Genomic DNA, 14,767 nt, shown 5'->3' with positions numbered 1-14,767 from the left:
GGAAACCCAAAGGAATGAGAGACTTGAGGATTCATTAACAATTTTTTTTGTTCAGCTTAATCTTAAACAAGCTGCACCTGCAACACAAAAAGAAGGAATTTATGTTCCACCTGTATAGAGCCCATTTAGAATACAATGTTCAGTATGCACCTTAGGAAAGATGGTCTTGGAGGGTCACATCACAGATTCGCCAGAATGCTACTGGGAATAAAAGGGTTAATTATGCAGGCAGGTTGCTCAGAACAGGTTTGTATTCCCTTGAGTAGAAAGAATTAAGGAGTATTCCAAATTCTGTCATAAAAGATGATTGAAGGAATAAAAGGTAGTAACTAGTTCTGCTTTGGGGCAGAACTAATCAGGTGTGCATAACCTTAAAACTGAATAAAGAACTGTGTATGCTGGAAATCTCAAATATAAAACAGAAATTGCTGGAGAAATTCAGCAGGTTTGAAGAAGGTTCTGTTGAAGAGTCACCTGACCCAAAATGTTAAGTCTGTTTTATCTCCACAGACGCTGTCAGAGCCACTGGGTTCCTCCAGCAATTTCTATTTTTGTACCTTAAAAAATGAGTTGGGTCCTTCACAAGTGATGAGAAGAAATACTTCACATAAAAGATGGTGAACATGTGCCTAAATTAAGATATTTATTTAATTGATGGACTAAGGGTTACAGAACCAACATAGGTAGGGGGAATTAAGATATAGATCAACCATCACCTAATTAAAGGAACTGAATGCTTTCTCTTATTCCTATAGGACACAGAAGAGTTCTGATATCAGTTCTGACATCATGGGGAGATGTTTGTGTCCTTTCAGGTGGAGGGTTTTATGGCTGAATTCTGTGCATTCTTGAGTTTAATAAATCAGTTCACTTGGAGACCAATTTCTGACTCCAAATGTCATGGAGGCTGCTTTAACTTGCTCAGATATCAGCTAAACTTGTTCTGTGCCCTGAGGTTGAATAGAAAAGTATCTGCTTTATTTTGGCATTAATACACGTTTAGGCATTGTCATATTACATTGATTACACTTCATTATTTTGAGTTAAAACTAAAATCACAACTTGTCAAAAACCACATTCACCCTATCCTTCACTTATTCCTTCTTTTATTCACCTTAATCCTTCACTCACCCTATGCATTTTGCTGTCTTGTGTTTTCCATGTATCATTCTTGCTTTAGTTTAGCAAAAAAACCTCCCCATAAGGCTGTGAACTACAAAGGTTTTTAAAGCAGTTTGTCTTGGCTGATGGAAGATCCCTAATTTTCCCAGCTCTCTGTCAGAGAACTCTGCTCTCAGGTGAGCTCTCTTTAAACCAGACAAAGGACTGCTCTGCAAAATAACGGATAGGAACAAATTAAAGTATCTGTTGAAGTCCACAATGACCTGGCTATCAAATATATCCATATGAATTAATCCCATTAGGTACTTGTATCAAAATTGACTTCCTGGATCCAATCTTTCCTTCCCTCTGACATCTGAACAAGAGGCACCTGGACTCAACTTTAGCATCAAAATACAGCAAATCTTTTTAATTTTTGAATTGAATTGAATTTATTGTCATGTGTACCGAGGCACAGTGAAAAGCTTTGTCTTGCGAGCAATACAGGCAGATCACAGAGTTAAGTAGCATAGATAAGTAAATAATAAGTAAACAGCGGCAAAAACAAAAACACAGGTAACAGGAGAATGTTAAGAGTTTGTGAGTCCATTCAGTATTCTAACTGGTGCTTGCGTTCAGGCTTCTGTACCTTTTCCCTGATGGTAGAGGTTGTAGAAAATCATTACCACAGTGGGATGGATCTTTGAGAATGCTGGCAGTCTTTCTTTGACAGTGGGTCTCGTAGACGGATTCTATAGATGGGAGGTTGGCCTTTGCAATTGTCCGAGCTGAGTTCACCACTCGCTGAAACCATCTCCAATCTTGAATGGCACAGTTGCCTTACCAGATAGTGATACATCCAGACAGTGAATTGAATTGAATTGAATAAACCCCACTCTCTGCAATTGGATCCTCAGTGTCCTGACGCACAGGCCACAATCAGTGAAGATTGGGGGCAATATTTCATATTCACTAACACCCAACACTGGAGCCCCCCAGGTGTGAATACCAGCCTCCTACTGTACTCACTGTATACCCATGATTGTATCACCAAATACCAGACTAATGCCATATATGTTTTGATTAATAATGCATAGACACAACTGCGCACCCTTGGACACATTTACAAGACATTTGAATTGAATTGAATTGAATTGAATAAGCTCCACTCGCTACAACTGGATCCTCAGTTTCCTGACCCACAGGCCACAATCAGTGAAGGTTGGGGACAATATTTCATCCTCACTAACACTCAACACTGGAGCCCCCAGTGGTGCATACTCAGCCCCTTACTGTACTCACTGTATACCCATAACTGTGTCACCAAATACCAGACTGATGCCATTTACAAGTTCGCTGATGACACCACCATAGTTGGTCGAATCTCAGATGGCGATGAAACAGACTACAGACGGGAGGTGAAAGATCTGGAAAAATGGTGCACTGAGAACAACCAAGCTCTCAATGCTGGCAAGGAGAAAATGAGGTCTGCAGATGCTGGAGATCAGAGCAGAAAATGTGTTGCTGGAAAAGCGCAGCAGGTCAGGCAGCATCCAAGGAGCAGGAGAGTCGACGTTTCGGGCATAAGCCCTTCCAGCAACACATTTTCAGCTCAATGCCGGCAAACCAAGGAACTCATTAATAACTTTCTGCAGAATGTTACTCAAGCCCCACTACACATCAACAGCACACGTTCCACCTCTGTGTTGTTAATGTGTAGGGGGCATGAGTAATGTCCTGCCAAAAGTCAATAATGAGTCCTTGGTTTTGTTGGCATTGAGAGCTAGGTTGTTCTCAGTGCACCATTTTTCCAGGTCTTCCAACTCCCGTCTGTAGTCTGTTTCATCGCCATCTGAGATTCGACCAACTATGGTGGTGTTATCAGCGAACTTGTAAATGGCTTTAGTCTGGTGTTTGGTGACACAGTTATGGGTATACAGTGATTACAATAAGGGGCTGAGTATGCACCACTGTGGGCTCCAGTGTTGAGTATTAGTGAAGATGAAACATTGTCCCCAATCTTCACTGATTGTGGCCTGTGGCTCGGAAACTGAGGATCCAGTTGCAGAGAGTGGAGCTTATTCAATTCAATCTAAATATCTAGTAAACGTGTCCAAGGGTGTGCAGTTGTGTCTATGCATCCTTAATCAAAACATATACCACAGGCAATGTTTCTAGCTTCCAGAGTTAGACTGTAATCTGATAAATCCTGAAATAAATTGGGTGGGGGGGTGAATTTTAATCCTTTGGGGATTATATTGTTAGCAAATGAAGGTAACAAACTCAGCCAGCTGGAAATCAGACACCAGTGGAAGGTAAAATGAGTGGATAAGGAATCTTATGGTGCAGTGTGGTCTGAGCCAGCAGCCCGGTTTTAAGTCCCATTTGCTCCAAGGATTTGTAGCAACATCAGCCAACAGGTTAATTAGAAAATATTTAGATGAATGGAGTGTTGGGGATGACAAAGAGTTGGTGATGAGTACATGACACTTCCGGGTCTGAGCAGTAGCCAATCGGGGCCGTGGTCACGCCGTGAGCCCGAGGGACAAGGGCGTCCGCCTCAAGGGCCGCCACTGATTGGCTCGTATGATGACTAGCTTCGATTGGTCAGAATTGCCGTCAATCAATAGTTAGGCAGGGTGATGGGGCGTTTCGAAAGCAATCCCGCTTTATCACAGCACCGATTGGTCAGCACACTTGCACCGTCTTCAGGTACGGTCCCGCCCACTCCAGCACGGTCTCCGCCCCCTACAGCTCGGCTTCCATCCTCTCCCAAAGAAGTTCTGTCCCCGCCCCCTCCACTTCTGGGCGCGCCCCCTCCTCCACTCCTCCTCTGACCCCACCCCCCCCCGTGCGGTGCTGGCCCCGCCCCCCCCCCCGGCCCGCCCTCTCCCCGCCCCCTCCAGCCCGGCCCCGCGTGATTGGCCGGCGCGACGCTCTGTTTTGGAAGTCCGCCGAGGGCCCGTGTCCGTTGTCGGTGCGGCTTCCGCTCCCGCTCCCCGGCTCCGGGCTCGGCCTTGGGATACAATGCGAGTGTGAGCCGGCGGGCGAGGCGGCGTACGGAGAGGCACCGGGGAGGAGGAGGAGGAGGAGAAGGAGAAGGAGGGCGACGCCATCGCCATGGACAATCAGGTAGAGTCTCCGCCCTGGCGGCTGCAGCCTCGCCCCACAGCATTGTGAGTCCCTCAGGCCTCCTGAACAAACCCGGGGGGAGGGCAGGGCAGGGCAGGGGAGGGGAGGGGAGAGGCGGGAGGAGGGGGCAGCAGCGTGGGGAGAGAATGCAGCCTCCTGACTGATGGAATGTCCCCTCATTCATCCCCGGCGCTCCCGCTTTGCAAAGTTTTATTTATTTATTATATCGATAGAGAGAGAGAACCTCTAGCATTAAAACAAATGCTGGCCGCCCCTGATCTGAACCCCTTGAGGGCTCAATCTACACCGTGATGTGTTTGGGGTTAGTTGTTGACAGGTACCTGATTGGAAAAGGCGACCTGAGTGAACATCTCACTGGAAGGTCGACTGTCGTCTCTGGATGAGTTACTGACTCGTGTTTTGAGGGTCAAACCTCAGGCAATAGAGAAGAGTCCCCCCCCAAGTGTGCTTATTTCTCTAATGAGATTGTAGATGACTGGTTGGTCTTCTGACGCCAGGATTTTCTGTCAGGAGAAAGGCAGGAATGAAATGGCAGTTAACGTTTAAAAATAAATCTTCAAGAAGGCTTCAACCAAACTCCTCCATAGCAATCCAGCATGACCTTTTACGATACTAAAATTATTAATTAGTAACCTCAATAAGCTATTTAGTGAAGCTTAGGTCACCTCTTGTTAGTAGAGATTAAATGTGAAAGCATAGTGGAATAGATTTCACTGATTTTCATAAAACAAAATATTCTTTCAGGGTTAATTCTGATAAGTTGACAGAGTTGAAAAGGATGGCACTGTAAAAGCACAGCAGGTCAGACAGCATCTGAGGAGCAAGCCCTTCAGTTGAAGTTTTATGCCCAAAATGCTGATTCTCCTGCACCTCGGATGCTGTCTGACCTGCTGTGCTTTTACAGTGTCACCCTTTTCGATTCTGACTGTCCAGCATCTGCAGTCCTCACTTTTTCCTAGCTCTGATAACTTGACAGTCTTTGGGATTTGTTTGAATTTTCAAATACATTTTTCCTCTGAATAGTTTAAAAGAACAAACTTTAAATGTGTTGAACAAACAAGATTATCTGTTTAATAGCAACATTTGTCTTGATTTCAATATGTAGCCTCTTTAATATGATCTATGCATTTGCAGTATAGTACAATGACTAACAACAGTGGCTGCTAAATACATTACAGTGACATTTTAAATTCCTTCCAGAACTGTGTAAACAAATTGGAAGTTGCTAAAAAGCATAATTAAATTTGCATTAAATGGATATAGTTTTCCATCTAATTTGCAGAATTGTCTCACTAAAATATTTACTATCAACAACTAAGTACTGATAGAACATGGGCAACCAGCCCTTCTGATTCTCTTGCATACAAGTTTTTTTTAATCAGAGCCTGAAGAGGAACTCTCCTTAAGACAAACGAATATTTTTCTGGACAGTACAAAATATATTCCAATTGGTGAGGTTGACCATAACTAACTTATGACTGCATCAACGCCACCTCATATTCCCACGAGGAGGCTGAACAGTTCATCAACTTCAACACATTCCACCCTGACCTGGACCATCTCTGACACCTCTCACTCCTTCCTGGACCTCTCCAGCTCCATCAACGGTGACCGATTCAAAACTGACATTTTCTACAAACCCACTGACTCCCCCAGCTACCTGGATTACACCACCTCCCACTCTGCATCCTGCAAAAATGCTTTCCCTTATTTCCAATTCCTCCACTGCCGCTGCATCTGCTTCCAGGAGGACCAGTTCCACCACAACACACCAGATGGCCTCCTTTTTTAAAGACTGCAATTTCCCCTCCAATGCATCTTATCCATGCCCCGCACCTCCGCCCTTGAACCCCACCCATCTAACTGCAACAAGGACAGAACCCAGAAGCAACCCCCCCCACCCGGTCCTCACTTTCCACCCCACCAACCTCTGTATACATCGCATTATCTGCTGACATTTCCGCCACTTACAAATGGACCCCACCATCAGAGACATATTTCCCTCCCCACCCCTATCAACTTCCCATAAAGACCATTCCCTCTGTGACTACCTGGTCAGGTCCACGCCCCCAACAGCCCACCCTCCTCTCCCAGCACCTTCCCCTGCCACCTCAGGAATTACAAAACCTGTGCCCACACCTCCTCCTCCACCCCCCCCCCCCCTCCGTCCAAGGCCTCAAAGGAGTCTCCCACATCCATCAAAGCTTCACCTGCACTTCCACACATGTCATTTACTGTATCCGTCGCTCCTTAAGCGGTCTCTACTACATTGGGGATGCTTGACGCCTACTTGCAGAGCGCTTCAGAGAACATCTCTGGGACACCCCCACCAATCAACCCCACCTCCCCGTGGCCGAATATTTAATTCCTCCTCCCACTCTGCCAAGGACATGCAGGTCCTGAGCTGCCTCAATCACCACTCCCTCACCACCCGACACCTGGAGGAAGAACACCTCATCTTCTGCCTTGGAACCTTTCAACCCCATGGCATCAATGTGGACTTCAGCAGTTTCCTCATTTCCTCCCCTCCCCACAGTTTCAACCTTCCAGCTCTGCACCAACCTCATGACCTGTCCCACCAGTCAATCTGGGAGAAAGTGAGGACTGCAGATGCTGGAGATCAGAGCTTAAAAATGTGTTGTTGGAAAAGTGCAGCAGGTCAGGCAGCATCAAAGGAACAGGAGAATCGACATTTCGGGCATAATCCCTTCTTCAGGAATCACCAGTCAATCTTCCTTCCCATCTATCCGCTCCACCTTCCTCTCCAGCTATCATCTTTAACCCACCTCCATCCACCTATTGTACTCTCAGCTACCTTCCTCCAGCTCCATCCCCTTTCCATTTGTCTGTCCACCCCCGAGGCTCCCAGCCTCATTCCTGATGAAAGGCCTTTGCCCAAAACGTTGATTTTCCTGCTCCTTTGATGCTGCATGACTTGCTGTGCTTTTTCAGCACTAGTCTAATCATAACTAACTTATGCATTTATTTTATTTGGTTAGTTTTTCTCATAGAAATACTTGCACTGATGATGACATGAGCTTTACATCATACCATTATGTTGTTTAATGCCTTTAATATTGAATTTGAATTATGGTTTTTTTTTACTGGAGTTCTGCCCTTATTTAAAAGATAAATTTGGCATTGAAATATTTGGATTTTTTTTAAGATCCCCTTTCTTTCTTTTCTCAATGTTGGTCTCTTGTGCTGTGATCAGAATCTAGAATTGGCCAGGAACCTTGAGAAACTCATTAGGTGGTGATTCCTGTTTGAGTATGGGTAGTGACTGTTGAAAGCTTGATGACTAAGCCTGATCCTATGGTCACCCAATGTCCGCACACATAAGTTGAACTGACATAAAGGTTGACTTATTTTGATTTTTTCCTTCTCCTCATCAAAGGGGATTTAATTGGATTTAAAGTCAAAACTTCTTTTGTAACAGCTATGGTTCAGGTGCTATTTTGCCTTTTTGCCACAGAAGGTAAGTGGTTCAAGCCCCACAACAGGTACTTGAAGTTGTTGGAGGAGCCACATTTCAGATTTGATATTAAATGGAATCACTCTGCTTCCAAACGATGTCAAAGTGCCCATTTGAAGTAGAATAGAGGAGCTCTCCCAATCAATAGTTATCTATCGACCAACATAATTAAAACAGATGATTGCTTCATAACTATTTTTAAAACCTAGATATATGCTTATTAGTTATTGCTTCTTTTACTAATTCACTTCATATAGGCCCAGCATTTATTGTCCACTCCAAATGTCCTTGAGAAGGTGGTGATGAGTTACTTTCTTGAACTGCCGTGGTTCTTGTGGTATGGGTACCCTGTTAGGGAGCAAGATAAATATCAAATTGGACACATTGGCATTACAGCCTGATTATATTTAATGAGTATATATTTGGCAGTTATTTTGTGTATTTGTGCAGGTAAGTGGAGATGGTGGTGGTCATTGCAGCCTTGGTGTAGGAGAGGCCAAGAATTGTAAGGTTTAGACACATGGACTAGCCATTCCGAATGTTAATGATCTAAAACAACGTGGAGGTTGATGACTTGTTCTGGTGGCCTTATCCTCCACCCAGCAGCAGAGTAGCTACATATTTCAGACAAAGCTGAAATGAGTCATCCTTGAATATATGTTGCTTCTGCATAATCACTCTGATTAGGTCTAAGTCCTAGAATGGTAAGAAACAAAGGTGAAAGACATAGATAGGATCAGTTGATAAGATTTGCAGAGAGAGGCTGTAAGCCTTCGGCCACAGGACCCACAATAAATCTTGGTGTGGTTCACTGAGTTGCTGAGGAGTGACAAATATCAAGTTAAATAATGAAGTATTGACTACACTACTTTACTGCCCATGACCCCTGAGCTTGTAGACCTGCTGTTCCAATGAAGTCTCACTTGAAATCTTCATCCTTGTGTTTAAATCTTTTCATGGCCTTGCACTTCTTTATCTCCGTAACTTCTTGCAACCCTTACACTTTCAAGAACTTTGTGTTTCTCCAACACCGACCTTATGTATTTCCTCCATTTACTCTGCCTGCATTGAGTCCTAAACATCTGGAGATCCCTTCCTGAACCTCTGCACCTTTTTCTCTCTCTGTCTCTCACTGTGTTTTAAGACTCTTCTTAAAATTTATTTAATTGACCAAACCTTTTAATTTTCTAACATCTCCCCTTTTGGCTAGATGCTGATATTTGGATATGCTTTGCAGTATTTTGGGACAGTTTCCAATGTTAAAGGTGCTATATGCACATACAGTTATTGTGGCAAAATAAACAACTTAATTGATTTATAATTGGTCTCATCTCGTTAGAATATTAATCAATTCAATTTTGTTTTTTTGCAGTTTGGACAAAGCGTGTTCATAATGTTTATTTCCTAACGGCGTACCATTGTTACATCCTGATGTTGAACTATGTATGTAAATATAGTCAGGAACCTTTCACATTATGGCAGATCTGGAGGAGATCTGTGGTAGAAACATGTAAAGATATCTAAGGTAGATCTGAAATTTCTAATAGACACTCTAAACTAGAATAAGTTGGCCTTTTGTGATAGGTTTTAAGAGGTGACTGAAAGAAGAGGCGGCACAGTAGCTCAGTGGTTAGCACTGCCGCCTCACAGCATCAGGGACCTGGGCTCGATTCCAGCCTCGGGCGAACATCTGTGTGAAGTTTGCACGTTCTCCCCGTATCTGTGTAGGTTTCCTCCAGGTGCTCCAGTTTCCTCCCACAATCCAAGGATGTGTAGGTTAGGTGAATTGCCCATGCTAAGTTGCCCATAGTGTGCAGGGATGTGTGGGAAAAGTGCATTAGTCAAGCGTTAATATGGAGTAATTGGGTAGGGTAATGGGTCTGAGTGAGTTATTCTTTGGAGGGTGTGGACTTGTTGGGCCAAATGGCCATGCTGTAAGGCTTCTGTTTTAAAAAAAAGAAAGAGAGGTAGAGAATTTTAGGGAGGAAATTCTGAAACCAATAGCAGAGCGCTGAAAACCAGAGATATGGTAGAATCATAGTGATGCAACTCAGAATGGAGTCATTCCATGCCAGTTCCTGAAAAGTGCTGTGTGGTTAAATCTCAATTCACTGCTCTTTCATCAACTGTGCAAATTTGTTGTCTTCAGGTATTTATCTGATTCCCTTAGAGATTTGTTATTCAATCTTACTCCAATACTCTTCCATCATGTTTTCCCTCAAGTCATCTGTTGCTGATTAGTCAATGAACTTAAATCTGTCACCATGTTACTGGCCTTTCTGCAATTCTTCCTGTTTACTTTGTCCAAACCTGTGATGATTTTGAATATCTCTCTTAAACTTGGGTCCAGGGAGAGCCCAGCTTCTGTAGGTTCATCACATAATTGGAAGACTCTTAGCTCTGGTACTATTTGAGTGAATATCTTCTCTCAAACATATATCCTTCCCAAGTGTGGTGTCCACAATTGGTCATAATATAGAAGATAGGTCTAATAAAGGTTCAGCATAACTTCCTCCTGCTTTTGTACTGTCTTTATAAAGACAAGGATCCTCGGATCCTCTTGTGTGAACTTATATTGTCTTCAAAGATTTGTCAGAACATGTTCCTGTACTCAGGTTTTATTCCTGATATCTTTTGATTAGATTACTTACAGTGTGGAAACAGGCCCTTCGGCCCAACAAGTCCACACCGACCCGCCGAAGCGCAACCCACCCATACCCCTTCATATACCCCTTACCTAACACTACGGGCAATTTAGCATGGCCAATTCACCTGACCCGCACATCTTTGGACTATGGGAGGAAACTGGAGCACCCGGAGGAAACCCACGCAGACACAAGGAGAACGTGCAAACTTTAAAGTCTGGTTGAAGATTTGTAGCTCGGGTGTCCGTTGTTGTGGGTCTGTTCGCCGAGCTGGAAGTTTTTGCTGCAAACGTCTCGTTCCCTGGCTAGGGAACATCATCAGTGCTATTGGAGCCTCCTGTGAAGCGCTGCTTTGTTGTTTCTTCCGGTATTTATAGTGGCTTGTTCTTGCCGCTTCCGGGTGTCAGTTTCAGCTGTAGTAGTTTGTATGTGGGGTCCAGGTCAATGTGTCTGTTGATGGATGTCCTTGCCGTTTCCGGGTGTCAGTTTCAGCTGTAGTGGTTTGTATATTGGGTCCAGGTCCATGTGTCTGTTAATGGAGTTAGTGGATGCAAACTCCACACAGTCAGTCGCCTGAGGCGGGAATTGAACCCAGGTCCCTGGCGCTGTGAGGCAGCAGTGCTAACCACTGTGCCACCGTGCCGCCTTAGAATTTTTAATTTACTTTATCAAACTTCCTATTAGAATACAACACCTTTCACTTCTCTGCATTAAAAACTGTCTGCTAATTTATGTCCTTCTGAAACCTTTTGCTATCCTCCTTTTTAATATGTTGTCGAATTTTGGGACAGCTATGTTTTTCTAGGAAATGCCTTGTTTCTCTAATCTAAATTTATCACCTGAACTTAAGAGCAGTGGCATCTCACTGATCAACATGCCATCTCACATTTTTTGTGACATGGAGGTGATTTACATGTTTTATATCACTGTTCATGCCTGCTAACTTGAATGGGATGACTTGTGCATGGCCTGCAAATGACCTTTTGGATTACTGCGCAACTGCACAACTCAGAGGATGTATTGATTCAGAACCAGAGTTTTCTGATTGAACTAATATTTTCCCTGAGCATCAGAAAAACCATTGTTCACCACAATGCTCTGCTATTTGCTGCTTATCCATGAAGGCAATTCCCTGTTTAATCCAGTGGGATTCAATTTTGTTGATTAATTTTCAATATTACATGATATCAAGAGCATTTTTGGTTCCATAAGCACAAAGTCAACTGCTGTCCCTGAGCAACGTGGCATTTACCTCAACCCAGAATTAGAGATGTGTTGAGGGAGAGATTTGAATACCGGTCCTGGGGAGTGAACATGTGGTGCAGTCTGACATGATAGAGGTCTTTAGAGACTGGTGGGCACCACAGGGGCTGGCGATCACCAACCAGAATAATGTTAATTTAGTAAGTTTCTGTTTTGTTAAACAAGGTTCTGTTCAACAGTTAATTTTACTTTAATACAGTTCCCCAGTTTCATCACTATTTTTGACTTCCTGTGAGTGGAGGGAGCTTTGCCCTGTGTCTTGCCCTATATTGTCCTGTCCTGGGAATGTTGGATGGGGACAGGTCAAAGGAACTTTACTTTCAGTTTAAAAAAGCAGGGGGAGCTTTACTCTGTATCCAATCCCATGCTGTCCCTGTCCTGGGATTGTCTTGGGACAATGTAGAGGCAGGGTCATTTTCAGTTTAAGGGAGTAGATCAGTGAGCATGGGTGATGGGTGAGTGGGACCTGATCTGAGTTCAGATGTTGGCAGTACTTGAGAATGAAGTGATCTCGTCACTTAATTCTGGATTTGTGAGAAATTGTTGCTGTGTCTTTTGTATGTGTATTTGTTTTGTTCTTGAGTGAGGGATTTTGCTTGAATTGTCTACTTTCAGATAGACTATGGGAAACTGCTGTTTTAAATTTTGAGGTAAGTGTGAAAGATACATTTAAAAAATGATCCCTGTGGGCTTTGATTAGATCAGTGTGCACTTCCATTACTAGGACACCACTTCAGTTTCTTTGTATTGAAACTTGAACAGGTATAAAGCGTGACACTGGGCCCACAAACTGGGGAGTAGCTAGGAGCAGAACTTTTGTAGTTTAGACTTCCGTTAAGGCTTTACTTTGTTCTGCTAGAGTGTGTGTTACAGCTTGGCACTTCTGCCCTTCATCCTGTGATCAGGTATGTCTCAAGTTTGATCATTGACCTCCACAAACTCAATCACTCGGGGCCAAGCTGGCAGTACAGTACTACAGTTAACCTGGATGAGCCACATTACAAACGGAAAACTAATAAGATTTAGGTTCTCCAGTGATCCTACTGAATGTGGGCATCAGATGAGAATGAGATTGAATTCAGCTGTAATAATATGCAACATTTGCTTCTACAATGTTTTGAAAAAGAATGGGTACTTGTTTGAGCTGTTGTTACCACTAGTAGGAAACAGCATCAAACATCTCACGGTGCATGAAAGTGGGATAAGAATAGCAAATTCAAAAGGGCAAGGGGAAGCAAAGGAAAACATTCTGCTGCTACCTCAGTACAACAAAGGAACCTTGACTGTATTGCACAGCATATTTTAAAATATCATCAGTCAGGGATTTGGTGAGGTCTGGATCAACTAATTGGCATGTATTATGATTGAACACTGGTCTCTTACTGTCAGATAGTGCTTAGTGCATCTATTTACTGAACCATTGGGTAAGATTGCATGCCATCACTTGAATATTATTTTGACTCCACTGTGATTCGTATATGCTTTGAACTTAAGCCCTTTATAATTACTGTTTGAACGAGCAATACGTCTCCCCGTTGTGTTGTAGGTTGCTTCAAAAATGAAGTCACATTAGTGACGGTTGTCTTGAATGGGAGAAGCCTGCAATGAAATCCATCAAGAGATATAGTGTACTTGAAGGGATTGGTGTCAGTGTAGTGGAACGTTGAAGTGTGTAGTGGTAGGTTATGCAGAAGTTGTACATTGAATGGTTGAATTGGATTTTGGAGGCTCTCCCCTGAAGAGCTAGATGTGTTATTCTGATGGTTAACCCACATATTGAATTCCGTTTGGTTTTGTGAAATCAGAATTTGTGATCTTAACACTGCTAGTCCAGGAGTATAATCTGTAAGGCACTGTATTCAATTCTGAATTGTTTAACTTCCAGCAGTAGTTCATATCAACTGAGAGTTATGTCCTCTAGTTCAATTTGATGTGTGCTTATCAAAACCTGATTTTTATCAACAAAACTCTTTCTTAGTATGGATATGTTGAAAGTTCCTTTGATCATTGCTATTTAGACAGTGCATTTCACAGGAAAATGCTCCTGGAACGATACAATACTAGTAAACCTACTGTTCCATTATAGGAAATGATGACTTCTGATATTGAGGTACAGTTTGCTGTAGGTCCCTGTCAGTCTTGTCTGTTACTTACAGTAAATTACATAGCATTTTAACATAACAAAATATCCCAAGGTTTTACGAGAGTTTGGATAAATGTGGGTTATTGCATTTTGGTAAAATAAACATGGGCAGGACTAATACAATTTAAAGTAGTATCTTGGGTGGTATTGCGGAGTAGAGAGACCTAGGGGTTCAAGTTCAGAATTCTTTGAAATTTACATCGCATGTAGACAGGGTAATTAAGAAGGCATTTATCATGCTTGTTTTCATTGCTCAGACCTTTTGAGTATAGGAGTTTGAGCATCATGTTGGGGTTGTTCAGGACACTCATGAGGCCTCTTCTCAACTACTATATCCAGTTCTGGTTGCCCTGAAAAAGGAAAGATGTTAGTAAGTTGGAGAGGGTTCAGAAAAGATTTACCAAAATGTTGCCAGGAATAGAAGGTTGGAGTTATAAAGAGAGGCAGGATAGACTGGGACATTTTTTTTACTGGAGCATAGGAGGTTGAGGGCTGATCTTATCGAGGTTTATAAGATCATGAGAAGTATAGATAAGATGAATGACAGATATCTTTTCCCTAGGAAGGGAAATTTCAGGACTAGGGGGCATATTTTTAAATTGAGAGGAAAAAGATTTTAAAAATGCATAAGAGACATTTTCCCAGAGTGATTAGTGTGTGGAATGACCTCACTAGAGGTAGTGTTGAATGTGGGTACAGTTACAATGTTTTAAAAGACAATTGGTTACACACATGAATAACAAATTATTGGAAGGGTATGGGGCAAATGCAGGCAAGTGGGACTAGTTTAGGTTGGGATTATGGTCTGCATAGTTGGAGTGAAGGGTCTGTTTCCATGCTGTATGACTGTGTAACTCTCAATGCTACTGTGTTGCACATTAGGTCAGATGACCAAAACCTTGGACAAAGAAGTAAATTTTAAGCAATGTTAGCAAGCTTTGAGAAGATTTATAGATCATGTTGAGGTTCTGGATGTAGGTTTGCTTG

General features: G+C 42.9%; 1 protein-coding gene across 1 annotated transcript in view; it reads left to right on the top strand.

Annotated features, from left to right (window-relative positions):
* Window positions 1-4,133: 4,133 nt before the first annotated feature.
* The window catches only part of LOC132828817 (protein ENL-like), a 112,468-nt gene continuing 101,834 nt past the window's right edge, over window positions 4,134-14,767 (top strand). The window contains exon 1 of the mRNA XM_060845962.1: window positions 4,134-4,233. Coding sequence (XP_060701945.1) covers window positions 4,222-4,233 — 12 coding nt within the window. The 5' untranslated portion in view covers window positions 4,134-4,221. The remainder of the gene's footprint in view (window positions 4,234-14,767) is intronic.

This window comes from Hemiscyllium ocellatum, chromosome 28 (genome assembly GCF_020745735.1).
Source record: "Hemiscyllium ocellatum isolate sHemOce1 chromosome 28, sHemOce1.pat.X.cur, whole genome shotgun sequence".
NCBI lineage: Eukaryota > Metazoa > Chordata > Chondrichthyes > Orectolobiformes > Hemiscylliidae > Hemiscyllium > Hemiscyllium ocellatum.
This window is presented reverse-complemented; position numbering and strand designations above follow the sequence as displayed.